This window comes from Elgaria multicarinata, chromosome 3 (genome assembly GCF_023053635.1).
Source record: "Elgaria multicarinata webbii isolate HBS135686 ecotype San Diego chromosome 3, rElgMul1.1.pri, whole genome shotgun sequence".
NCBI lineage: Eukaryota > Metazoa > Chordata > Lepidosauria > Squamata > Anguidae > Elgaria > Elgaria multicarinata.
In genome coordinates this window covers 18,761,796-18,788,399 of record NC_086173.1, presented here as the reverse complement: position 1 = coordinate 18,788,399, position 26,604 = coordinate 18,761,796, and the positions used below count along the sequence as shown (strand labels likewise).

The 26,604-nt window shown below is 47.6% G+C and overlaps 2 protein-coding genes across 5 annotated transcripts; one reads left to right on the top strand and one right to left on the bottom strand.

Moving 5' to 3' along the window:
* Positions 1–4,067: 4,067 nt before the first annotated feature.
* On the bottom strand, positions 4,068–12,510 carry LOC134394243 (ZW10 interactor-like). Of its 2 annotated transcripts, none has more exons than XM_063119513.1 (10): positions 12,417–12,510; positions 11,962–12,061; positions 11,712–11,823; positions 10,859–10,950; positions 8,913–8,969; positions 8,657–8,808; positions 7,867–8,038; positions 7,631–7,770; positions 5,128–5,287; positions 4,068–4,258 (listed from the first exon to the last, which is right to left on the bottom strand). In XM_063119513.1, exons 1-10 carry the CDS (start codon positions 12,440–12,442, stop codon positions 4,184–4,186), a joined length of 1,086 nt encoding a protein of 361 aa, XP_062975583.1. In that variant the 5' UTR covers positions 12,443–12,510; the 3' UTR covers positions 4,068–4,183. The 2 variants fall into 2 exon arrangements, with proteins under 2 accessions (XP_062975583.1, XP_062975582.1); XM_063119512.1 differs by having other exon boundaries at positions 10,784–10,950; positions 12,417–12,509.
* Positions 12,511–13,071: 561 nt separating this feature from the next.
* WDR13 (WD repeat domain 13) lies at positions 13,072–25,911 on the top strand. Of its 3 annotated transcripts, none has more exons than XM_063119509.1 (10): positions 13,072–13,094; positions 19,173–19,259; positions 19,910–20,150; positions 21,245–21,354; positions 21,634–21,764; positions 22,328–22,635; positions 23,079–23,259; positions 23,358–23,499; positions 23,639–23,757; positions 24,030–25,911. In XM_063119509.1, the coding sequence occupies exons 1-10, from the start codon at positions 13,090–13,092 to the stop codon at positions 24,212–24,214; spliced, it is 1,509 nt and encodes a 502-aa protein (XP_062975579.1). In that variant the 5' UTR covers positions 13,072–13,089; the 3' UTR covers positions 24,215–25,911. The 3 variants fall into 3 exon arrangements, with proteins under 3 accessions (XP_062975579.1, XP_062975581.1, XP_062975580.1); XM_063119511.1 differs by lacking the exon at positions 13,072–13,094 and adding an exon at positions 17,108–17,181; XM_063119510.1 differs by lacking the exon at positions 13,072–13,094 and adding an exon at positions 17,117–17,175 and having other exon boundaries at positions 19,164–19,259.
* The last annotated feature ends 693 nt before the right edge of the window (positions 25,912–26,604 follow it).

The window sequence follows — 26,604 nt, the reverse complement described above, 5'->3', positions numbered from 1 at the left end:
ACAGGCTGTGAAGGTCTCCCTTTCCATCTGGTGCAGCAGGGATAGGAATCAGTTGCCCTGCAGTTGCTGTTGGACTCCAGCCCCAACCAACATGGTCAGGATGATGGGAGTCTTGGTCTTCTGGAGGGCCACAGCTCTCCATCCTGTACCACTGAGGTATACTGCTACTGTGTATGGAAGTTTCATCCAGCTGTCATGCCCATTCCCTCTGACACATCTGTCCCGAGTTGTTTTAACACAGATGTTTAATAAAGATGGCCAATAGTAGCAGCAACAAGCTTTTCATGGACAGTGATAATATATATTATTTCAGATGAGCTTTATTTGATTTAAAAATGGTTCATATTCATTGCACGCAATAGGGCAGAAAAATGTAATCCATATTGACTATTAGGGAAGGCCCTTTCTACAAAAGGTAGGAAAACCATCCGTCCATCCCTCCCCCTTCCCCCTTAAATGCTAAACTTAGCTCTAAAACAGGCAGGCATGTTCCCAGCGAAAGCATGGCCATTGTGAGCAAGTACAAAAGGATGGTTTGAAGAACAGAATGTAGAAACCTCGAGGACATAAAAGTAGCTCCAGGGGACGCGCTCTAGTTACTAGAGAAAAAAGCTCAAAAAATTAATGTCCTGGGCATGCTCCAGAAGGCAGTGAACAGAATCTGAAAAGAGCCAGTATATAGAGGCTCAATGCAAGCCCCTAGTGGGGTTAAAGAAGAGTTTAAAAAGAAAATAAACTCCAGGATAATTCTGGCAGGAGAGAGAGAGAGAGAGAAAGACCACCACCTGACAAACAAGTTATGGAATATAGTGAATGACCTACGGTCAATGACCTTACCCACTTTTTAGCCAGGCTATATGCATAACCTGCACTATAGGAAAAAACAAAATTGTACCATAACCCAAATTCTGCATTGAAAAAACGTTTCTGACATATATAAAATTACACTTCCCCACTCCTTATCTCCCTCCTGGCCCTTTGACCCATTTCCCCCCTTTTTATTCGCCCCTTTCCGCTGAGTGCCTTCCGTAAAAACAGGGATGTTTGAGGTAGGTCTTCCCAGACAGCAGTTCCAGAACGTTCTGTGCTGGGGCTCAGCTATGGAAGCCATAGAAGAGAACCAGGAGGAAGTGGGGCAAGCGTGGCTATGAATCTGTGTCGTGTGCCTTTTCTTGGCCATTGAGGAATCACAGCCAGCAGCCACCTGTCAGAGAGAAGTCACCGAAGTCAGAAAAACCGTGGTGTCCTCATAGTCTTGGGCTCCGGTTACTCCTCAAATAAACACTGTCTGGAAGGAAAGTGTGTGTGTGTGAGGCATGGAGGGACACCACTGAGAACAGGATCGTTCCACTCACTGGTGTACACAGCCATGTTTACACACACACACACACACACACACACACACACACACACACAGAGTTCAAGCTAGCTCCTGTTGCGTGCAAACATTTTCCACACAGCTCCCTTGCCAATTTCACGAATCATGCACCCTCCTTCCCTGTTATCACAATCCTGCCAATCTCGCCTCAGCTCCTTCCCCATAGCCACTCATGGGTTCATTTTCCTGAACAAACGCTGCCGACTTTTGAGCTGTTCTTAAATATTTCACCGTGGGAGACCAAGCAGAAAATGCTCACTTAAGGCTTTCCCCAACTCCTACTTCGGCTAATAAATGTTTCATGGACAGCCAATCTCACAAATACGCAGCCTTGTTTTGATCCTCCCCCCCAAAAAAAGAAGCCAAGGAGTGAAAGGAAGAGAGCCTCACAGCAGTCCAGATACAGGCACAACTTCCCTCAGGTGCAAAAGGAACCAGGCCTGTGAAGTTGTGCTGGAAGTCACTGGGTCTCATGTAAAGAGGTTCCTGCTGCTTCCCCAGGCAGGATACACCTCTTGTGATTCCCACTCCCAATCTGAGGAGATATTTTGTTTAGTGAATCATAATACAACCTACCCAGAGCCTTGGGATAGATAGCTGCAGGTTTAAGCCCACCCCCCACCCCCACAGAAAACAAATGAATTTCTATACCCAGAAGGCTCACACGCTGAGTTGCCCCTTATTATCCCATGCCTCCCCCACTCCCTCCATTTACGTCACATCTTTCCATCCTGCCTTGATCCTCTCACCAAGTACCAGACAGAGACACTTAGCTCTCATGTTGCAGACAAAAAACCTCAATTCCTCCCCACTACTCTAGCTTCCCTGGAAACTCAGCCCCTCTTAACTCAAGTCAAGCTGATCCTCAGAAACATCCCACACACACACATCTATTAAGCAGCAAGCAAACGTGGCAGGGGAGAGGATGTGTGAGCTGCAACAGGGGAGAAACAGCTAGTTTAGACAGATGGCCCACTTCTCAAAGGTGTCCCTCCTTCCACCTGCAACAAAAGAAAAAAGAGGCCCAAGCAGAGGCACAGTTTTATTTATTACATTTATATCCCACCTTTTTTCCTCCTTGAGGAACTCAAGGCAGCATAATCCTCCTCCTCCCCCATTTTATCCTCACAATAATAAACCTGTGAGGTAGGTTGGGCTGAGAGTCTGTGACTGGCTCAAAGTCACCCAGTGAGCTTCCGTGGCCGAGGAGGGACTAGAACCGGATCTCTTGACTCCCAGTCGAACACTCTTAACCACTACGCCACACTTATCATAGAATAGTAGAGTTGGAAGGGGCCTATAAGGCCATCAAGTCCAACCCCCTGCTCAATGCAGGAATCCACCTCAAAGCATCCCTGACAGAAGGCTGTCCAGCTGCCTCTTTAAGGCCTCTAGGGTGGGAGAGCCCACGACCTCCCTAGGTAACTGGTTCGATTGTTGTACTGCTCTAACTTTCAGGAAGTTTTTCCTGATGTCCAGCTGGAATCTGGCTTCCTTTAACTTGAGCCCGTTATTCCGTGTCCTGCACTCCGGGAGGATCGAGAAGAGATCCTGGCCCTCCTCTGTGTGACAACCTTTTAAGTATCTTCTCTTCTCCAGGCTAAACATGCCCAGTTCTTTCAGTCTCTCTTCATAGGGCTCAATTCCACTTGAGGAGGAATTTGTCGGAGAATTGCGGAACCTGAAAGGAGATAGCTATCAGCCATTAAGACTAGCTCCCTTTCATGATGGGGGAGCATTAAGGGCTGTGGATGAGAAACATCATGCATGAATCAGACACATCTATGAGAGAAAATACTCAACAGGGTACATACGCCATTGCCTGAAGTTCAATGTGAGGCAGGTGTGTGTGCGTCAAAATTTTGCTACAACCTTACTGCTCTGGGATCAGGCGCATACAGGAAAAGCCATGCTGGGTGAAGGAGCGCAAAGAGCATCCCCTTGAGTTGCATCCCTGAGCTCAGAAAAAGGCATCCCTTGCGAAGTGTGGTACAACAGCTCCACCATGTGGTTAAATGCCCAAGAATTCACACCGACAGGTTACTACTTAGCCAGCCTATGTGCCCTTCTGCTGAAAAAGGCAGGTATCACCCTAACTTAATGAAAATATGACCTACAATGCTATATTTGAGGAAGATGAATTTGCCTAATTTTGCAAACTTCAGTACTCCACGAATGTTAACAATCCTGGGCAAAATCTGCGTAAGTCAAAAAATATGGTTTTCCCGCTTATTAGAAACACACAAATTAATCCTCCTGGTCACAGCTCATTTGTGTAGCTTGGATTTTCAAACATTCACAAAATTCATCTGGGATTGTTCTTTCATCAGAAAGTATAACACATAGACAGCCCACATGGGTGGAAAACACATACCTATGAGAGTGTCCAGAGAAGAGACGGGGAATTAGAGGGCACTGGAGGGCGGGGGGGGGGGGGGGGAAGAATCCAGAGCTACAAACGCCCAAAAGAATGTTTTATTGAATAAAATATACACGTTTCATAAAGTTACAAGTAAAATACTGGACACACACTGCTAATGAAGGACAGTCAGTGAAACACAGTAAGAGCAACAGGAAAGGAAAGAGTCAAAATGTAGAAGAGGAAGATTTACTCAGGGAGGAAAGAAGGGTTGAAATGGCCCAACACACACACACACACACACACACACACGGGGGGGGGGGGGGGAGAGAGAGAGAGAGAAATACAGTTGACCCAATGAAACCTCATTTCCCTCTTTCTCAGGATACAAAGAGGTAGGCACTTAGACAGATTCTGGCCACAAATCCTCATCACGTTGCACAGACCTAGGAAGCAGCACTGAAGTCCACAGCACTGAGGTACACCAGCCACTTCTTCAGCGAAGGTCTCTCTTGAGGGGGCTGCAGGAAAGAACGAAGTTTAGAGGCGCTGCACCATGGTCAGGACTCCTAGGAAGTGAAACCCGAAGCTGAGAAATTTGAACTGCTCTTCTACTTTGTGCAGGGTGGGCTATCAGGAGTTATATGTTGCCTTTTTCTTTTTTAAAAGAACATTATCTCCTAGGGATCTTACACAGCAATGTTTTACATGTCTGTGAACTAGACGTCTCCTTCTGAACCATTTTGTCAGTGTGAGATTGGGGAGAGGGAAGTCACAGATGATGGGTAAGGAACCTGCAGCCTTTCACCAGGGGACAAATGCCTGCGGTCCGTAGGATTTGCATTGGGAAATATCACGGCCATAGGGAGCCCTCAGTGCCTTCTCTGATGTTGGGTTAAATCAACATCATTTTAACAGAACTCCATTCACACAACGGGACTTTCCCCCCTCTTTCCTCCCCACCTACAGCCCTCTGTGCCACCCAAAAATCTGCTATGGAGAGTTTATCAGCTCTCTGGAGCAAATTCTGACGGCATGCACGACAGTGGGGGAATGGTCCTAGTTTCACTGATAGAAGGAGCTCCACCAGAGGAACGACAGCGTTGAATTAAACCCATTATCATACCAAACCCCACTCTCAGACCTATTTGTATGGCTAGCAACCAACGGGCAAAGACTGCCATGCTTAAAAGGCTTCAAAGCAGAAGTCAAATGTTACATATAGATGTGAGCAACTGCCAAAATTCACCCACAGCTCTTCCCAGTCCAATTTCCATACAAACATTCCCACCATTTGGTGGACAATTTGCTAGTTTGAAATTCTCCCCCCAGCGCCTTCTCATTAGCCGGAAGATGGTAGAAAAGAGAAAAGTGATGTATCTGTACAAACCTTATAGGAAGTCACATCAACTGTGCCATGTTGATTCTTCACTGAGAGAAGGCAGATCCTCCCGCTGGTTGGATATCCCGGCTCCACATAGAGGCAACAAGTTGAAGATGGCTTCAGGTAACTCACCAGCCTCTTCTCTTGCTGCCAGTCAATGGCAAAGCTGTGGAGGGAGGAGCAGAGAAGGTGTTAACGCATCAGCAATAACATGCACAGAGGATTGGGGGGACTGAGAACTGCCCCCTCTCAATACAGAGGTTACTCACTTGACACATCTCTTGAGAGCAGCAATCGACTACACAGAGACCAGCAGCTCTCAAAGTATAGGATGGGTTAAGGCCTCAGCCAGAGGTTCCTAACCCTTTTGGGCCCATGAGCCCATTTGAACATTTAAGAAACTATTATGGTCACCACTACAAGATTGGTGGCATGGCTAGTCACAAGGGACAAGGAACTTGCCCAAGAAACAGTCCAAGGCAGAGATGGGGTCTGAGCCCCAAATGCCAAAATATAACAAAATATCCATTTCACAGAAATCAAATGAACATACATATGCAAGAGACACACCACTTCTCCCCATGAAAACAGAGCATACCACCTAACTTCCCATACAGCGGTGGGTCACTTTTTGAGGCATTTTTAGTGGACAAACCAGTGGGCAGCAAGGGAGGCCTTTTTGAGGCCTTTCCTGACCTCTCACCTTCTTCCTCTTTTCTAAACCGTGGGCATTTTGGAAAATGAACTGCTGGACTCCAGCCACCTCACCATCTCCCTAGAATACACCTGGTTGTCTGCTAAAAATACTTTAAAGTGGGCACCACCACTGGGGACCCCAGGCCTAAGCAATAACTCACAAGTATGAAATAGGCCAGCATCAACAAGGGGCAAACCAGGCCCAGAAAGTGCAAGTTGGTCTCTCTATTAGCAGGGATTGACATGTTCACTAATGGGCCCTGGTACAATAAGAATAATAAACAGGAACAGCACCAGGGGCATGTCTATGACCACTGATTTTTCAGAAGGTGCACCTTGAGGCCTTCCAGTTCCATTATCCATGTGGATAAATGCAATAGACATAAACCTCACACACATACCGAGTGCTCAAACGGCTTCATGTGTTTAGCCATCTTTACAACAGAGGTTGGTAAGCCAGTATCACCAACCAAAACCAACGCCACTGAAGGAAGATGGGAGCAGCACTGAAGCCAGGCGAGTGACTCAACTAAGACTCCCTGTTGAATTTGTAAGAGAGACAAGATCTGAACGGGGGCTCATAAATCATGCCTTTAATGTTATATCTAAGGTGCACGTGCATCAGTGTTGCTCCTCAATGGACAGAGAGGCATCAGTTTCACATCCCTGTCACTTCCAAGAGGATGGTAAGTGGCCAAGAGAGTCAGCAACATGCATCTGAATGTTCAGAGTATCACCTTTCCTTATTGCAGCACCCAGGAGGTGGGATTCCCTTCCCAGAGAGGTGTGGTTGCCTCCCCCAACTTTGTGCAGGGTCCATGTCTCAGAGGTGGAGCACCTGCTTTGCATGGAGAAGGTCCCAGATTTAATTCCCGGCATCTCCAGGTAGGGCTGGAAAAACTCCTGCCTGAAACCCTGCAGAGCCCATGGCTGCCAGTCAGTGCTGACAATACTGGGCTAGCTGGACCCACGGCAGCTTCTGATGCTCCTAAGCTTCATGCCAAGGCCTTTTGGTTTCACCGTCCTTTTACTGTGGGTAAGTTCCCAGGGTTAAAGCTCTGCCTCCCTGGTTGTGGTTGTTGTTGTTTATATTGAATTGTTTTGTCCTGCTCTTCGTTTTAATGTGCAAAATTGATTTTAGTAATTTGAAAAGTGTTTATTGTGTTTTATGTCCTTTTTTTTGTAAGTCACTTTGGGTCTGTTCAGACAACACGCTAAGTCATGGTTAGGCCGCAATCCCTTTGGCAGCAAATGGTTCCTGAGCGTGTTTAAACCATGGTTATGTAGCCACCATGGTTAGGAATGTTCACGCGACAAGCTAAGCCATAATGTTTAGCTCACATCGCTTAACCACTGCGGCTTTGCATGTCACATGAATAGGGTCTTTGAGTTTATAAAGAAAAACCAGGCCTACATTTTTGAAATAAATCCAATTCAAGCAGATAAAAAAAGAAGAGGAGGCGGCGGTGGCGAGGAGAACCGGCGGGGAGAGGGCTCTCGTCACCGGAGCAGGAGATTGGAATACCTTTGTAAGGCAACAAAACTTACAAAGCTACCTTACCCAAAGTCACCCAGCCCAGCAGGGTCTGGGACAGCAGCTCTCCAAGGGTGCAGGCAGAGGGTCTGTCTCCACTCAGCTACTCAACGTCTTAACTGCAGTTGCCAAGGAACAATCCTAGAACCTCCTGCATGCAAAGCAGGGCCCTAAGGCTAAGTTACGCTTCCTCTGCCCCGTGTAAAGCTAGGGATCTCACCCCTGACTTCCAGGCGCCTGAAACAGCAGCGCAAGCTACAGCCAAGTTAGGAAGCTCACCAGCTCTGCAGCAACTCAATCTCAGCCAGGAGCTGTGCTTGTTGGGCGTAGCTATGTTGCAACTCCAGGATGAAGGCCTTGATAGTGCTGCAGGCACCCATGGGAAGCACATCGGGGAGAGGGAAAAAAGGGCTGGCGTTCTACACAGGGGAGAGAGAGAGAGAGAGAGAGAGCGATCAGGCCAGTGGCCCAGGCCCAGCGATCCAGAGCAGCATCCGTTCCTCACTGTTACTTACCTGCAGAGTGATGTTGCCGTCATTCTCCCAGTGTAAGCGCAGCTTCAGTTGATGGGAAGCAGCAGTCCCAGGCTGGGAATGTGAGGACAGCTCAACCTCCAGATCGCTCTCTGTGGCGCAAGTCAGTTTTACCCCTCGCAAAGTCTCTAAGAGGCACCGGAAGTCAGAGATGCTGCGAACAACAGAAGACCCCAGAAAAAGAAGGCCGCTTAGGTCACCCACTCAAGGCCACTCACTGTGGAGTCATCATGGGGGTTACCGAGTAGTGAAGAGGTGGGTTTCCCCCCTGCCCTTTGAAGGCAGGCTTAAGCATGAAGAATTTAATCCTTTAGCAATGATGAAGCAGGGCAACATGTGTGTACACGCACGCACACACTGAATTGCGCACCAATAAATTAGAAAGATCTCTTCTTTTGCACAATGGATTCAGCCACCGCTAGCCATGGGTCGCAGCAAAGAACTATACAGGGGTACCCCTGAAAACCTTACTCAGCAAACCCTTCAGTTTCGAGATGGAAGCAAGCCATGCGCACACACTTCCAAGCGTATCTCTTTGCCAGCATAGGGAGCTAGAAACCTTGCAGAATCCCAGATTTCTTGTGCGGGAAGCAGCCAGTGCCACATTCTGCAGCTTTTCTGCACGTTTACAGTAGCACAGCCTGCAAAGACAGCATATCCACCCTTCCTGATTACAAGATGGAACCCAGGGATTATCGCTATTTCAAACTACACGTCCAACGTTGGGCACGTTTTTGGATTACATTCCTGCAGCCAGCACCAGAATACTCACCTCTGCATTTCCTCCTTCCAAACAGAGGCCTGGCGCTCTTGTTCCTCTAGTTCCGCCTGCAAGCGTTGCAGTTCCTCATGGTGCACCTCCACCCTGTTTTGCAGCTCTGTCACATGCCTTTCTAGCTGCTGCTGGCGCTCACACAAGAGCTCCTGTCGTAGAAACAGCAAACTGGATCGACCGAAGGAGTCAACCGCCCGCTATCCCCACTATTGAGTTGGGTAAGATCCGAGTTCATCTACCCTGATACCCTTACCTGTTCTTTCAGACACCTGTCCTGGGCATTTCTCACCTTCTCCTCCATCTCCCGGTTCTACAAAGGAAATGCAAAACTGAAGTATGTCCAGCTGTAGCAAGACAATCAGGTCAAAATCAAAGCCTACCCAAATCCATTAACTGTTTCAATGGAGTTAGAGATATGGGGTCATATCCAACAGTGCCATTCCATTGATAGAAGCACTTCCATTAGCAGAACCAGGGGAGGGAGCGATTCTCCCTACCCCCCACCCCTGTAGTCTCCCATGTGCCTGACGGAACGCCTCTCCCGACTTGAACCTACCTGTACACTACGCTCAGCATCTAAGGTCCTCCTCCGGGTGCCTACTCCGAGGGAAGCTCGGAGGATGGCAACAAGGGAGAGGGCCTTTTCTGTGGTGCCCCCCCAATTATGGAATGATCTCCCTGACAAGGCTCGCCTGGCGCCAATATTGTTATCTTTTCTCTTCTCCCAGGCAGTTAACATGTGCTGAGCTTGTTTTTAACTGACCCCAGGATAGTTGTTTTAAAAGGATATCATTGGTTTTATACTTTTGATGGTTTTAAATTTTGTATATTTGTTTTTAATGTTCACTGTTTTTAACTTTTGTAAACCGCCCAGAGAGCTTCAGGTATGGCGTGGTATATAGATGTAATAAATAAATAAAATCTTTTCCAGGGGGCTTGGAAAGTCTCCAGAGCAGGTTTTCTGGTGGCATGAAGGGATGCAGGGGAGGAAGAGAGAGGGAGGAAGTCCCGTCACACTAGCAGATGTCCACTAGCATGACGTTGGATTTAACCCATGTATTTCTCCTGATGGGACATGTGAACAAAGGCAAGGTATGTTTCCCCACCCTCTACTTAGTACTTTGGCCCTGGAGGGGCTCCTTGAGTGTTAACCTGTCATCAGAGGTTTCCTGTAGTCCACATGTACTAGCTTCCTGCTTCTGAAGGGGAAGACACATGCAATACCTGAGCCTAAAGGGCTTGGATGGCAAACTGTGAGAAATGGAAAGGAAGGAGAAGGATGCAAGTTTTGAAAAGGTTGTTGGAGCTGGGCAGGTAGAGGAGCAGGGAGGAGAGGAACAGTGAAGGGGGAAGCACAGAAGGCCACAGAGGGAAGAGCTGCCCAGGGGAAAGCCGAGAGAAGGCAGTAGAGCGAAGCAGAGTCACTGAGCAGAAAAATAAGGGACAGTAGCAGGGTGAAGAAGACGAGAAAGAGGGACAGAAAGAGCAGCCCTTAGCAAAACTCAGAGGCCAGCAACAGCAGCCCAAGGGACTAGGAAAGCAACTGTCACTGCGTTTGTAATGAACTGCAGTTTAGGGTTGGCGTTGTTTGTATTTGGCATGTATAGTTAAATTAGTTATTCATTTATTGTTACTCATGGAAAATCTTAATGCTAATATTTATATATTGATTTGACTCTTGAATGATTGCCAATCAACCCCTCCTCATCCTCATAAGAGAACCTCAAGGTATTACATATCCAAGCACTGCATGACTCTGCATTTGCACAAACAAGTCTCTAACAAGCCACACTTTATACCAGGGTTTGTATTTGGGTTCCAGATGCAGACTTGTTAGAGAGAAATCAGGAGTTTGGGTTTAGAAGAGATGCTAAGCTTTCTAAGGCTGACAGCAGCCATGCCTACTTGCAAGCGGAGTCAAGGGAGAGCCATCAGGCAAAGTGCACCAACACATTCACCTGCTACCAATAAGCCAGAAGCCCCAGCAATTCTGGCTTAATGTTTTGTGTGAATGTGATCAATAACTTGAATGAACCATTTCCCAAAACAAATTGGATCAGTTAACAGGAATCTTGCTCCTGTTAGCTGTGATTAAGACTGAGTTGATTATTTTAAGGTGCAAACCTTGGCTTGGTAGCGTTGCAGGGCATCCTCCAGGAGCCGACCCCGGTTCCGTGCCTCCTCCAGTTTGGCCAATACCTGCGGCACAGCCCCCTTGATAGCCTCCACCTGTTGCTGGTACTCCACTTTGAGCGCTTTCCATTGCTGTTTTGCTTCTGCCATCTCCTTCCCTGCAAGGGAAGAAAGGAGGAAAGCCAGAGACTGATTCATCTTTGAGCCAGAAGCAGGAGTGCCTGTTCTTACCATAAACAAAGTTTCCCAAACTATCAGAAAGAGGCAGGAGTTTCCAAACCATGTCACGTAGCCTGGTTCAGACAACACCTTAAACCATGCTGCTTAACCACAAAATGGTTAAGGGAATGCATTAATTCCAGTGAGTTCTCAATAAAGGAAACTCTCCAGAAAGCAAGCCTGGTGTTCATTTAACCCAGGGGCGGGGAACATATAGCCCTGCAGATATTGTTGGACTGCCACTCCCATCAGCCCTAGCCAGTGCAGCCAATGGTGAGGCATGATGGCAGCTGCAGTCCAACAACATCTGTAGGGCCATTAGTTGCTCACTCCATTACACCCACCAGCTGGAGGCTGAAGAATAGAATCACATGGGAAACTGCAGCACTCTTTGAATGGCAGCACAAAGTACTTGCCAGGCAGTCTTAAACCCCTTTCTCCTAGTTCTTCCAGTTTGGCTCTGGAAATAGAATAAATAAGGTTGTCTAGGCCGAGAAGGCAACCAGTGCTGCAACTTTTAAGTACCACTGAATTCAATGGGACTTTTTCATGAGTGAACATTCATAAATGAGGCTGCGAGAGAAGCCAACAGAAGTTAAACTAACCCAAGCAGAGCTTTTGAATTAGAGTGGGTGACCTCAACACCCCCCATCAGTTTGGTTATACAGCCACCTGTGACTTGCCGAGCACCGATACTCACGAACAGCAGCACCGGACGCATCTTGGATGCAAGGGGCAGAATCAAGGAAGTCCAGAAGGAACTTCACCACTTGCAGCTGAGTGTACATCAACTTATGAGTCTTCCTGGTGTTCTGGGAAGCACACAGCAAAAAAAGTGTGGGGGGGAGAGGTTAGAGCCAGCACCGTAGAGGCACAAGGGATTCCCAACACTTTGAGTCAGCCAGAATAGAAGCCAGCCAGGAGTCAAAGGAAAGGGGGTTCCCACTCACCACTGCATGCTCCGCCAAAACTTGAGCTGGTAACTCAGCCTCTATGCCATCTTTGGCTTGGCCCTCAGAGGTTAGCACATCCTTCAGCAGAGCCAGGAGCCTGAGGGGCACAGAAGCAATCGGAAATTGAAGCTAGAATAGCAGTTTTCAAAACGTCATATTTCACACAGGGGCCGTTTCGACATGATCCATCTGCCACGGAGACCCTCCACGTTAGCAAGGGGTCTCGATGCCACTTTATCTGTAAGACATACAGTCAGTTGATCTCTAGGACACTCTCCAGGTTTCCTATGATTTACTATTGCCCCATAGTAAGAGAAAGCGAGAACTAGAACACCCCTAACCCTCTCCTGTGCCTATAGGGACCCACTTTCCTACCTAATGGGGAGATATCATTTTTCTTCGGGGGAGAGGGAGCTACTGTCCTGTCATGCGAGGCAGTTAACTACACTCACTCTACAGCCGCCGCTGCCGCCGCCATGTTCTACCAAAAACTCCGACGTACACAGGCGGTTCGCTCATTTCTTGGCGCTTTCTCCCGCCCTTCTATTCAATGAGCACTTCTCCCCGCCCAGTCCACCAGTGCACCAATCGGTGTCCGGGAAGCCAGACAGCCCCCGCCCAATGGTTTGGAGCCAGGAAATGATTGGACAAAAGGAACGTGAAAGCCACCATAAACCGTTCCTCCATCTTGAGAAGGTCGGAAAAAGACGGAGTGAGACTCGCAGGAAGATAAATAGTTGCAAAAACACCACTAACCGCTGGAGGGTGGTGGCTCCGATTACGGTGGGGCTGTGAATCCATTCTGGGTTTTAATCAGAAACCGGCCAGAACCTCCATGGTGCTTAACTTGTTTTGGGGTTAGGGTCCAGCACCTTGGAGAGCTCCTTTAGAGTTCTGGCTGATTCTGACTGAAACCCAAAATGGAGTCACCGCCCCACCGAAATCGGAGCCACCAGCCTCCATTGCTACGCCAACAACAAAAGCGCCGCGCCTAAAGAGGGACTTTTGCCATTTCCGTTTCTTTAAAACGTAGCACAGCAGACATACCTATAGGAAGAGGTTGCCTCTATCCCTCGCTTCCGGCCGCCATTTGAATGCCAAAGTACCGGGATTGGGAGCGGCAGAATGAGGTGGGGAGCCCCAAGTCTATGTAATGCCCCCGCCAGTTGGCAACTGGAAATGCCAGTATAACAGTATATGAGATAGACGGGATATTTATGTCTCAGAAGGGCAAGGAAGCCTTTAAGGTTGAGGCGAGGCGCCTTTCTTTGCAAGGAATCGAGGCAGTTCTCTTGGTCAGCAATATTCAGACGGTCATTGATATAGCCTGGTCCTATGCAAGAAGCTGGCATCATTGCCTCATGTTTTACTCTGGCCCTGTGAACTTGGTGGTGCCACAATATCTCTGAGGTCCGCTCTGCAGTCGTTTGGAGCAGGACATGTAGCATTGTGGCGCTCACTTTGTGGAATAATCTTCCCCGACATTAGAAACGCAGAAACGCTTTTACTTGTAGGCGCGGGTTGAACACCCATCTGTTTATGCAAGCCTTTGTGTAACCTACATCTTATCCAGATACGATATATCCTATGCATTGGTCTTTATTTTTATGTTTCTAGGACTAGTGTGCATCACTTCGGAATCTTTAGATATAAACAGTTGATAAATGCTTGTAAATATTCTAGCTAGTGCTTAGCTGATCCTTTGGATATTCAGTGAGAAGGAACTCCCAGAGATTAATTAGGGAGTCCAATTCCAAAGAAAGTGCATTGGATTGCTGCCCTAAATTTGTCACTTTTTTGTTTTTACTGACTGATCTTCTGCTTTTTAACAGCAGTCTCATGTCGATTGGACATCAGGAAAAACTTCCTGACTGTTAGAGCAGTACGACAATGGAATCAGTTACCTAGGGAGGTTGTGGGCTCTCCCACACTAGAGGCCTTCAAGAGGCAGCTGGACAAGCATCTGTCGGGGATGCTTTAGGGTGGATTCCTGCATTGAGCAGGGGGTTGGACTCGATGGCCTTGTAGGCCCCTTCCAACTCTGCTATTCTATGATTCTATGATTAATCTTGGTAAAAACAAAGAGTCTTGTAGCACTTTGTGCCCACTTCAAAGCTTATGCCAGAATAAATGTGTTCCTTTTTAAGGTCCTTTTTAAGGACCCATTGTTGTTGCTTCAATAAACACAGCCAACTCTCTGGAACTTAATCTAGGTGAGGCTTTTTACACCATTTCTCTAAATGCGAGAAAAAAGCTTCATTTACTTTATTTGTGTGTTGGTCTAAAATTAAACACACAAGGCTTTTGTCTTACTTTTCTAGCAAATGAATTCTGATTGGGGATATAAATGCATCATAAACTATTGCTCTGCAGCGTTGTATGCCTATTGCTGCAGTTCTTGTGCACACTTATTAGGAAGTCTTGTTGAATTCATTAGTGCTGTACTTCTGGGGGGTGGGAAACTGGCATATGTACAGGTCACTACACATCTCATGTGGCCCATAGGAGTTCAAGGCACTGGTCTTGTACCAGGCTCTCCAGGAATTAAACACACAAAAGCAAGAATAGGGCTGGGCCTGTTTCTTATCGACAAATTTCCAAAGCAGCTCCACCCTCTCTTTATAAAGGCTCACATTGCAGTCTAGCAGGTGTAACTGGCTTACCTGAAGTGGTGCATCTGGGCTAGTCATGGCTTGGACACCTGAGAAGCGGAAGAGAAATTTTCTGGGTGGCTGCAGCTGGGATAGTGGAGGCTGGAGGCGATTCCAGTAAGTTTCCTTGCTTTGGTCCTCCTTGAGTTTTCCTGTTGTGTTGCCTCTGACTGGGCAATTGCAAAACTTTGCATAGGTTTTTTACAGATTATGACTGCTGGCATTCTGTCTCCTTGCTTAAACACATGCACTTTAACTAGAAAATGAACCCAGAACAATTGGTTTACATTCCAGCCTCTCGGTTCTCCTGCTGTAGGCCAGGGAATGAGGCAGAATTCTTATTCAATATATGGGAAGATGACAAATTAAAGGGTGGGTAGCATTCCTGGAACTTTAAGAGCGAGATGAAAAGCAAACTTTGGCAAGTGTAGCTTGTCATGTCATGGTAACAAAAGCAGAATATGCTAAAATTTCCTCTTCTACCCCATTAGTACAAAAGTCCACTCTTCCTTTGCACTAAGTTGTCCTATAGAGCCCTTGGGGCCTCCCAGAGGTTGTGCAGGGCCTGGGGCAGATGTGATATTGGGTGTTCTCCTGTTGCTCCTCACAAGGACCCATGCTTTGGTGAGACTCTGGTGTGCAATGTAGCAGAGCCACAGCAGGGACCAACAATGCAGACAGAAGCTGGGACAGGTAGCCCCTTGCTTTGTGGAGGACAACACCAAATTTTATTTATTTATTAAAACATTTGTATCCTGCCCTATATCACAAGGATCTCAGGGCGGTGTAAAGGTAAAATCATACAAATTGCCCTAGTTGCCCTCCCTCCCAGCAGCCATGTGCAGGGGTGAACAATCTTTTTACCCTTGGGGCTGCATTCCTGGGGAGTTTAATCGGGGGGGGGGCTCATGGGTGGACCTGGCCCTCCATTTACCCATATACCCACTCACTCCCCCACTCTCTCTCTCATACACACATACATGCACACACACAGGCTTAACTGTTCTCTACTGGTTTGTTTCTGGGCACAACTCAAAATGCTGGTTATTATTATTACACTATTTATTTGAAGTATTTTCATGCTGCTCCTCAGTGAAAAAGGCTCCCAGATCAGCTTACATATAAACAATTAAACACGACCATCCTTGCCCATAGGCTTACAATCTAAAAAGACACGACACGCAAGGAAAGAGGAATGGGGAGGGAAGAGGGGGGGAATTAATTCTTCCAGCAGTCCTGGTGGGATGGTCCTGCTCTCTGTCTCATCTCCCTCAACTCAGCCTGCTGGAATGGCTGGTGGGTGGTAACAGTTGGAGGACAAGCCTTCAGGGAGGCCTTTCAGCACAGCTGGTGGAATGGCCCTATACTGCTGGGACCAGGCTGTCTGAAAGACCAGCTTTTCCCATATGAGCCAGTCCAGGTTTTAAGATCTTCGGGGGAAGCCCTTGCATTGGTCATGCCCAAGAGTGGGCTCTGAAATTCCCTTGATGCTGCCCTTCTACCAGCTATCTAAGACTTTTCTATTCAGGCAGCCCTTTGGTTATTGCTGAAGGAGTTTTTCATTGTTGGTACTATTTTTTAAAAATTGTATGTATTTGTTTTTAAGCTATGTCTGAATTAATATTTTGGTTTTAATTTGCATTTTATTGTTGGCCAGCTTGAGTGCCATTTTGGGGCGAAAAGGTTGGATAGAAACTAAATAAATAAAATGCATAAAGAGATGTTCTGTCATAAGTAAAATTGTCACAACACCCACCCCATTTATGGAATGATTAGGGCACAAGGTTTTCGAAATAAAGGTGCAATCCTATGCATGTTTAGACCGGGGGGGGGGGGGGGAGTCCTGTAACTCTCAGCACGCCCGGCTAGCTGAGGTGTGCTCTGAATTGTAGGACCGCTTTCTGTCTAAACATGCATTAGGATTGCAGTTTAAGTGTGTTGCATCGAGGGGGCCTTAAGCCTCTTTTAGATTAACCACTGACAAGCGGAAGGAGTAAGGAGTACAAGGAGTAAGGGAGAAACGGGAAAGGGGAGAAATGATTTCACGTCTATTTAGAAACTGCGCCTAATTATTTTAAGGCCGCAATCCTATGCATGTTTAGACAGGGGGAGAAAGTCATACAACTCTCAGCCCTATAGCTCCCAGCATCGTTTGCTGAGGAATGCTGGGAATTGTAGGATGTTTCCCCCTGTGTAAACATGCATAGAATTGCGCCCTAAGAGTCCTTCGCCCTAATCCTTCTTCGGGAGGGAAATGCACTCTGCACCTGCTTAGGTTGAGCCTTGCTAAAAGGCCACCAGGCCTGAAGCCCATTCATGCAACCTGGAAGCGTCTCCTTCGCGGCTTGCGGCGGTCTGGCCGGATCTTTTGTGGGGCTTTTGTGTGTGGCGATGCCGGGGCTGGGGGAGGAGAGGGCGGAGGTCCGCATGCGCCGCTACTGGGCTGGAGCTGACGGGGCTCCACCCCCGATCTTCCTCCTCCCTTTACCCCCTTTTCTTCCGCCGATTTTGCTGCTGCTGCTGCTGCCGGCCATCGCGGGGACTGAGAAGCCGGGAGCCGCTGCAGGTACCGCCCCGGCCCAAGCTTCCCTAAACCCAAGCTTCAGGGGTGCAAGTCTGTCCAGACTCTGTAACCCGCTGCCATCCCATAATGCCCCCTCTCGGGCCCTGTCACCATGGAAACAAGCCGGCATTGCCACATCTCCACCCTTCTTCCTGCGAACTCGGCCTCTCCTTTGACAAATGATGTTGTCACCATGGAGACCCTGTGGTCATGTCACTCTCTGCCTTAGGACCCCTCGCTCCCTCCACCCTCCCGACCCATAATAACCCAGCAGCCACATCCCTTGTCTGTCTTCTCTTTCCCCCATCACCATAGAAACAAGCCAATGCCATCCCAGCCTCGCACGCAAAGCCTCACTCCTCTTTTTCTCCCCCTCCCCTGTAATAGGATCGCCATCATTAATTCTCATCCCATAAAATCCCCACGAGATTATTCCATTCTCCAACTCAGCCCTGCTGCTCATCCTTCTATCACGCCACACAGCATCGAGCCGTTCTCCCCTCCCCCTCCCTTTCATTTGGCACAGTAGATCCCTGATCAGTGATTTGGGCCCCTTTGAGGAAGGCTACCCAGCAAAAGTAACCTGCTGCAAAGTCCCATTGCCACAGATGTTCCTCATCCATATCCGTCTCTTCTCTCTTTTTTTGTGGGGGAGGGAGCAGAAATGGTTGTGGGGAAAGACTACTGGAGATGAGATGGTAGCCCGCAGAGGGCTGGATTTGGCTTGGAGATCACAAGTTGCTGATCAGAGCCATGGCCAACTTCCTAAACTTGGGGTCTGGATCCCTCTTTTACCAAGCTGCTGTATGTTGTGGGTGGGGGTATAATCCTCCCTGGGTAGAACTGCCAAGAATAATTAAGATAATAGATCTGGGGTGGAGGTGCAGACAGAGTAATGTTGCAGGCCTGAAACTATTCATGGGTTGACAGTTTGCTATCTCTGTGAAAGTACTGGAGATTTGCTGGTCTGTTGTTGCCAGTATGTGGAGGGGACATCCTGGCTACTCAGTGTAAAGTCCTAATCCATCTTTCTTTCCAGAAAAGCAGACTCATAGAATATGCAATGCTTCAAATACAGGACACACAATCAATAGTCACCCTTACTCTGCAGATAATTGCCAGAGTCCTGTCATTGGTTCCCCATCACTTTGTTAGAACCACTGTCACTGAGCTTTTTCTCGTTTGCTGTGGGATAGGTGTGTGGGTACACAATTTTCTTTCTCTCCACATTGTTTCTGCTCAATCTAGTAAAATGAACAGCTAAGTCATCTTGAAATAGTCATGATGGCTATATATTACCTCCAGTATCAGAAGCGGTATGCCAGTTGTTGGAGAACACCAGCAGGAGGGTGCTGTTGCACGTATGCCCTTCTTGTGGGTTTCCCAGAGGTATCTGGGGGCTGTCTTCACAGCACTGGGTTGGCGCCGCCTCCCTCTCAAACCCCACGCTTTCCCTCTCCCAGGACGGCGGCAGGTAATCCCAGTGCCGAGGAGGGAGCATGGGATTTCTGGGCATCCATACAGGTACTGGAACCGTCCCTGCCCTCTTCCTAGCGAAAGGCGACCAATTGTCGGTCGCCTTCCATCAGGCACTGTCCCCGGATTGGCCCCAGAGCGACGGCAGAAGCGTCGTATTGATGTCACTCTGATTGAAAAAGTCAGGGTAAATCCTGACTTTTTCAAACCTCAGCATCGTGGGAAAGCCCTGGGGTGGCTGCAAAGTTGTGCCTGCATCAAGTAACAGACGCAGCATAGATCCACAGCCACCTCAGGGCTTTCTCCACATGTAGACAGCCCTGTGGTCGGCCACTGTGTGAATAGAATGCTGGACTAGATGGGCCCGTGTTCTGATCCAGCAGGGCTCTTATGTTCTTAATAAAATACTTTGTCATGGCCACCTTTGGCCTGGAAGGTGCATGCCGTTGAATAGAGCATCACATGGTGCCCCTTTCTGCATGCATTGCCGACACTAACTTCTCTGTAACCGATTGCAGGCGCTCACTTACGAGCTCTCCTGAGCGGCCAGTGGCAGTGTGGGGCATGGCAGCAGTGTGGCAGCAGGTGTTGGCTGTAGATGCACGGTAAGTCTCACGGGACAGGGCCCACTGGTCACTTGGGCACAGTTCTTTGCTGCTGGGAAGAGGCAGCCCAGAGAAGAGACCAGGTTGATCCTAGTTTAGTTGTTCAGGGAGGTGGATATCTTGCGTGAGAATGCGAGATCCAAGTTTGGTGGGAACCTCAATACAGGCACATGATTGTGAACACCATTTTGCATTTATGCTCGATAGCTTCTGAAGAGGAATCGGTCATTCTTTGGGATTTTACTTGTGGAGGAATTAGACATGTCCTGAAGTATGGGAGAGGAAGCTCTTTAGCCATCTTTATTTTGGGAGCAAAATGTTGCTAACTTTGAGATACGGAGGGAGTGTGTGTATGTGTTCTGAATATATGACTTAGCGCTGAAATAATTTTATTCCAAATTTTTGAATGTTTTTCACTCAGCGGCCTCAAATACACATTGACATGCTACTGCAGTCCTGCCAGCTGAGAGTATTGATCCCAGCATGGTAATACAGGACACTGTGCTGCAGGGATTCCTATGGGAGATTCTCTCCCCTCAGTTGGTGCTAACCCAGCATGATGCTAAAGAGCAATAGTAGTGGGCCGGACTCAGCAAGGACGCCATTGGCTCAGGTTTCAAGCAGCTGATGCACACCAACCCCTATTGCAGGTACAACGCATACCGCACTCCAAACTTCCCGCAATTCCGCACGCAGTACATCCGCAGGCGCAGCCAGCTGCTGCGGGACAACGCCAAGGCCGGCTACGACCCCTCGTTTCGCAAGCAGTACCTGCGGCTGCGCAGCCAGCTCCTGGCCCAGCGCTACGGCCCCCTCTCCGAACAGAGCAGCTTTCGGGCCTACAGCAACAGCATTGTCCGAAGCAGTCGCACCACACTCGACCGCATGGAGGTAACCAGGGCTCATGTGTCTAAGGGCAGCCGCCGTGGAACCAGAGTGATACCACTTTTACAGAGCATATGCTGTATTTAACTGAAGCTTGTGCAGAACTCGGTGGGGAGGAGGCCTGTAGATGCTATACTGAAATGCTGAGGTCTCGTCAAAATGAAGGAGGGGAAAAAACACTATGCAAATCCAATGAAACAGAAGTTGATAACAGTTGAGCGGGTGTGTTAAACATAAGACCATCTACAGCAGAGAAAGAACGTAAAAACTGCTGCATTTAGCAGATTAAGCTTAAGATTAAGCTGGACTTGTGGTTCACGGATGTTATTCTGTTTCAGAAGCTCCTGAAGAAGGATCGGGAGATCCGAAATGTCGAGCTTTTTATACAATTAGTCCTTTTACAACAATACAATTTTTAAAGATTGAAGATATATGTAACAAAAAATAAAAACCTTTTTCTATTTTCCAACACTAGAGACTATCTCTTCTTTTTCATTGGAAATGCTGAGGTTGACATTGATGCGAGGAGAGAATGGTCCCTATTAAGCACCCTGTTACTTACAACACCAGACTATATGCACTCCTACTCCATGCAGCACAGCATCCTTTGCCATTGGAAGGGTCATGTGTATTAGACTCCCTAGAGTCGGAAGCGACTGAACGAATAAACAACAAGATAAAGCTATCTATCTATATGCAATAGACATACACAAATTAAATACCTTTGTGTACAGATTTTCAAGATTCAGGCTGTCAAAGAATTTGGAAATATTTCTTTGGGATAAGACTTGGGCTAATGGGGGACAAGGGGAAGGGGCAGGAGCAAGCCTAGCTATTGGAAAGGTTGAAAAACAGGTCGTTCCAGAGCCTTTGTTAGAAACTGCCCATACATTTCCAGTCATGAGGACCAGGGAGTGGACAATAAAAATAGAGGAAATAGAATTCCTAAGTTTCCTACAGCAGCTCTCTGCTGTTGAGTGTTGTTGCTGCTTTCCTATTGTGCCATAGCTTTCTCTCCTGAATCCCTGACCCTGGAGACCTGCTTTGCCTTGAACTTCCCTGTCTGCATTCAGATGTAACTATTCTGTGTTGTGCCATAGGATTTTGATGACGACCCAAGAACACTGGGTGCCCGTGGCCACCGCCGCTCTGTCAGCCGAGGGTCCTACCAGCTGCAGGCTCAAATGAACCGAGCTGTTTATGATGAGAGGTACAAGAATGACAGAGACTTGGTCTGGGGATAAAAGTGGGCATGGTGTCTCAGTTCATCTTGGTCTGTTCATTTGATGCATGCTAATGACTGTGCTTGCAAGCTTTTATCAGGAAGGGCCAGTGGCCGTCAAGAACCCTGGATACTGTTCTAACTCCAGGACAGGTGATGTGGTCAGAAAGAAGTTTCTCTGCTTACATCCTGGCCATCTCCACCCCTTTGGAAATGTAGTTCATGGCGTATCCTCATCTTACCTTAGCATGTTGTGTTTTCCTTTAGACCCCCAGGCAGCGTTGTCCCCACTTCGGTGGCAGAAGCCAGCCGTGCCATGGCCGGGGATACAACACTAAGTGAGAACTACGCCTTTGCCGGCATGTACCATATCTTTGACCAGCATGTGGATGAGGCTGGTGAGTTGTGCACGAATTCAGTAGCAAGGGCATTGTGGGCTGGCTGAGAAATGTCATCTCCGTTTGGAAGTCACATTAGTGGCATGCAGAATATGTACTGGAGTGACATGAAGATCACTTTTCGCAGTAAAAGATGCATGCCAGGTAATCCCAAGGCTCCAGGCCAAGAAGAGAGGTGATCATTCCTGCCCTCTTTGTGGGAGAGTGAGAGCAAGGGGAAGTCAAAGCTTGGGAATGCTTTTATGCATTGCAGCCGGTGGTTTTGCTGGGAAGCACATGTAAGTGCGATTGAATAACTAAGTAGCCTAAGACAATGCTTTCCTTCCCCCACAGCACTACTCAAAATACTCCAGAGAGAGAGAGCTGGGCAATTGTGTTGAAGCAGGAAGGGAATCCTGTTATCTGAGTGGTGCCCGGCATGGGGATGTCTGTGGCTGGAGTGTGGAAAAATAATTAAGAATCTTTTAAGACCTTCAGGCTTTTGGGGGGGGGAGGGGGGAGCTGTTCTTGCACACGCTGTCAACATCCAGCTAACCACCATTTCCCCTCCTCTTCCTCTCCAGTGCCCAAGGTTCAGTTTGCCAATGATGACAAGCACCTACTGGCCTGCTGCTCACTGGACGGCACCATCTCAGTGTGCCAGTTAGTGCCCACTCCCCCCGTAGTGCTGCGGGTGCTGAAGGGACACAGCCGTGGTGTGTCTGACTTTGCCTGGTCCCTCTCCAATGACGTTATTGTTTCCACGTCACTTGACGCCACAATGCGCATCTGGGCGACCGAAGATGGCAAGTGCATCCGGGAGATTCCAGATCCAGATGCTTCTGAACTGCTCTGCTGCACTTTCCAGCCGATGAACAATAATCTCACGGTGGTGAGTGAGGGGGAGCGTCTAGGATATGGGGTCCACCTTGTCCATCAGGTAAACTGAGACGTTCGGCCTTTCCCCTCCAGAGGACACTAGTTTGCATGGGATGGGGCTTTCTCTCCCCTGCCCTCTGCATTGATGCAGAGAAAGAATGAATTGGTGGAGTCAAAAGGAAGGGGGGTTAGAATTGGTACCACTGGTCTTCCCTGCTTTTAGAATGCTGGGAAGAAGGACCCCTGGTCGCAAGACAATGGAGCTAACATAGGTACAAACAATAAACTTTCCTCCTCTAGATGTTCGAGTTCCTTAATGAAGCAAGGTGGTGTTGAGCAGGGAGAGACCCTATGTGAGGCATATTGAATAAGAGAATGGAAGGGTGGATGTGCGTTGCTCATTTACTACATTTTGCTCTGTATAGTATGAAACTGTTATTTTTTTCTGTCCATGAGGTGGGGAATGGAAAGCACAACCTCCATGTGGTGAACATCTCAACAGGGAAAAAAGTGAAGGGCGGCACAAGCAAGTTAACCGGCCGAGTACTGTCACTCTCCTTTGATTCCTCTGGCCGTATCCTCTGGGCAGGAGATGACAAAGGCAGCATATTTTCTTTCCTTTTTGACATGGCAACAGGTGAGCCTGGAATGGGACCGGGCACCTGGCAGGGGCAGAGATTTGCTATGCTCCAGTTTGGCTCAGTCACGGCCCTCTGTTTCCCATCCCTCCTGCAGGAAAACTGACCAAGGCCAAGAGGCTGGTAGTTAATGAGGGCAGCTCGATCACAAGTATTTCGGCCCGCTCCTGGATCAGCAGAGAAGCACGGGACCCTTCCCTCCTCATCAATGCATGCATTAACAAGCTGCTGCTTTATAGGTATGGGGCTTCACGCGGCACTGCCATGCTACACAGCTGCTCTACTCCTATATGCAGAGTACTAATAAGCCCCCTATTAGAGGGTGGGATGTGATTAGTCCATTTATCCAATATCTGTTCTTGATACTTTTCTTGACAGGGTAGTGGACAATGAAGGAACGCTGCAGCTTAAGAGAAGTTTCCAGATACAGCAGAACTCGCATCCTGTCCGCAGCATCTTCTGTCCCCTCATGTCCTTCCGCCAGGGAGCTTGTGTTGGTATGATGCTCATGGGACCACCCTCGCTGCAGAGTGGATGCAGGGCAGCCATTTCGCCCCTGGGATTTCTTGTGGGTTGCTAATTCCATGCCTGCGGTTGCCTCACTTCATGTGGCTGCCAATACAAATGGCACATAATTCCTGCAGGGTTAGAATCGAATTGGGAATCCCCTCATGCTGAATGGCGGCATAAAAATCCTTAAATAAATAAATAAATAAACAAACCCTTTGTCCCATCCCCGTCCCCAATAACTCCTCTTTCTGCATTTCAGTGACCGGCAGTGAGGATATGTGTGTCTACTTCTTTGACGTGGAGCGTGCCACCAAGGCTATCGTTAACAAACTGCAGGGCCACAGTGCTGCTGTGTTGGATGTCAGCTTTAACTGTGATGAGAGCCTGTTGGCATCCAGTGACGCCAAAGGCATGGTTATTGTCTGGAAGAGAGAACAGAAGTAGCATTCCTTCCCATGATGTGGGGAAAATACTTCATAAATTCTGGTTGGAGGAGACCGCTTAGGTGGAAGGCAGGAACCATAAAAAAGGACTAAAAGGGCCTATTTTTCCTCCTCTTGCTGGTAGTTTTACATCTTCTGCAAATAGGAAAGTCCTGAGCATACCTCTAACAGTGTATTAGCACCCATTGCTCTCCTGTTTTTCAGTTAGCAGGGTTTTGTACAGTAGACAAAGGCTCCTGGGTATCCTATGAAAAGTTTTGTCTTCTTCTGTTGTGGCTTATGGTGTTCAATGTCCAGATTGTCTCCTATTGGTAACAGCTGCTAGCAATGCCAGTTGAAAAGGAAGGTAGTGAGCAATTCTACAAGGCCTCTCTGCCAAGGCTTGTTAATTAGCAGAAGAGGATGTGGAACTTCAGGGTTTCTTTTCTGACTCATGAGCATGGAATCAAGTGCTCCCAACTCCATTAAGCAGTGGCCAGCGCCTTGCTGATGCAAAACTGCTTTGCTGTTCCTTCCTGGAAACACTAGGGCCAGTGATATTTTACACAGCATGAGTGAAAACACTATGCTCAGTGTTAGTTCACCCCAAGGGCACTGAGCACCGGAAAGCAACATTTGCCTCTATCAAATGCCAGACTAAGCAATCTACTTCGAAGGATCAGCCTGCATTATTAGTCTGTGTGTTGGACTTGTGAACTTAACTTTGGGCACAGACTCCCCTTCAAGATAGCATACTAGTTGCTTATCTCTATAATGGCCTATTAGGTCTGGTATATTTCTCAGGAGCAACATCCAGTGACTGAATGTCTTCCCAGTACAGGGGCAGAGTGGGATCTGCAAGTGGTAAACAGAGGACTTGCTCTCACATCAACACTGACTGCTTCAAACACTAGCATCATCTTTGGAATTTACAAGAATACTGGCTGGAATATTCCTGACAGCTGTATGCAAAACCAAGTGCTCCTCAAAGCCAAGCTCTACAAGCAAATGAAGTGGCGTCTGCTGAAATCGAACTTTGGCAGCTACCTAATGCAGTTGCTTTTTGTCACTTAACTTCCACAGCATGTATGGCGTTGTAATAGGGAAGGAGGCTAGTTGTACTGAAACTCTTCTGTATTGTGGCTGTGATAGTTGTTTTTTCCTTGACTTTGTTCTTTTTTTCTGTGGACTAGGAGAAAATATTTCTAAATTGACTCACTGGAATTTGGCCAAATAGGTTTTTCAGGCAGGTACCTGGAAGATAAGAGCTGACAGTGGGGATGCTTCAAAGTTCCTCAACAGTACTATAAGGTCACCTTATGAAGAAGCATGAGCTGAGCTAAAGGAACCAAATCCATGGAAGTGCAAGCCAGCCATATCTTTGCATCAAACAAGCTGCACAGCCCAACGTAGGGTTAAGAGATCTGTGAGTGTACAGATAAGAAGATTAAGAGAATGTGTGCTAATGGTGGCTGCATAATGCTTGCAACATGTAATGCATTCATTACAGCTCTTAAAAGAGGAATATTTACATTAGGTACAGAATTTAAAGTAATATGGGAGCTTCAAACAGAAGCCTCCCATAATCACAGGTATGTTTAAGCAAAGGTCGCATATTCTGGATACTCTTCCAACAGATAATATAGCTGCATTCCTAATGAATTGTAACTCAACTTGCCTTAGCCCTAACTTAAAAATAAATTGATGTCTTTGACAGATGTCACTGGTGGAGGTTTTGTGTGTATGTGAAAGTTTTGGAGTACTGCTTTAGTGGTATACAATTGTTACATAATATTCAGTCCATACAGCAACCCATGCTATTTGCATTAAGAGCCCTGATGAATCGGATCAAAGCCCTGTCTTGTCCAGCATCCTGTTTTCACAATGGCTGCCAGATGCCTCTGGGAAGCCTAAAAGGGGGACTTGCTGGGGAGCAACAGTGTATTTAGAGACATAATTCCTCTGAACCTGGAGGTAGCATATACCCATCAAAACAAATAGCCTTATCCTCCATCAGTTTGCATAATCCACATTTGCCTTTTAAGCTAGTGGCTGTCGCCACATCTTGTAGCACTGGATTCTATTAGCAATCCATTAGTTAATAAGGTGTCTGAAATAGTCCTCCCTTTTGACTGTCTTCAATCTCAGCCTAACTGGATGATGATCTTGAATTCTAGCGCAGAGAGAAGTCTCCATGTTTCTCTGCCTCATGCATAATTGTATAAGCCTCAATCATATCCCCCTTTACTTGCCTTTCCGCCCTCAAATTTAAAAAGCCCCAATGCTGTAGCCTTTCCTCATTAGGAGAGGTGTGCCAGCTCCTTGATCCTTTTGGTTGCCCTTTTCTGGACCTTCAGCTCTACAATAACATTTCTAAGATGTGGCAACCAGAACTGTATACTGTATTCCAAG

Excerpts from the sequence above, each read along its gene's own strand:
- LOC134394243 (XM_063119512.1), bottom strand. The coding sequence starts at position 12,442 with ATGGCGGCGGCAGCGGCGGCTGTAGA. Across the intron at positions 10,951-11,711 it reads TGCGTCCGGTGCTGCTGTTC|GGAAGGAGATGGCAGAAGCA; the intron begins GTGAGTATCGGT and ends CTTCCCTTGCAG. Across the intron at positions 8,970-10,783 it reads TGCAACGCTACCAAGCCAAG|AACCGGGAGATGGAGGAGAA; the intron begins GTTTGCACCTTA and ends TTTCCTTTGTAG.
- WDR13 (XM_063119509.1), top strand. Across the intron at positions 21,355-21,633 it reads CGAGCTGTTTATGATGAGAG|ACCCCCAGGCAGCGTTGTCC; the intron begins GTACAAGAATGA and ends GTTTTCCTTTAG. Across the intron at positions 22,636-23,078 it reads TGAACAATAATCTCACGGTG|GTGGGGAATGGAAAGCACAA; the intron begins GTGAGTGAGGGG and ends TCTGTCCATGAG.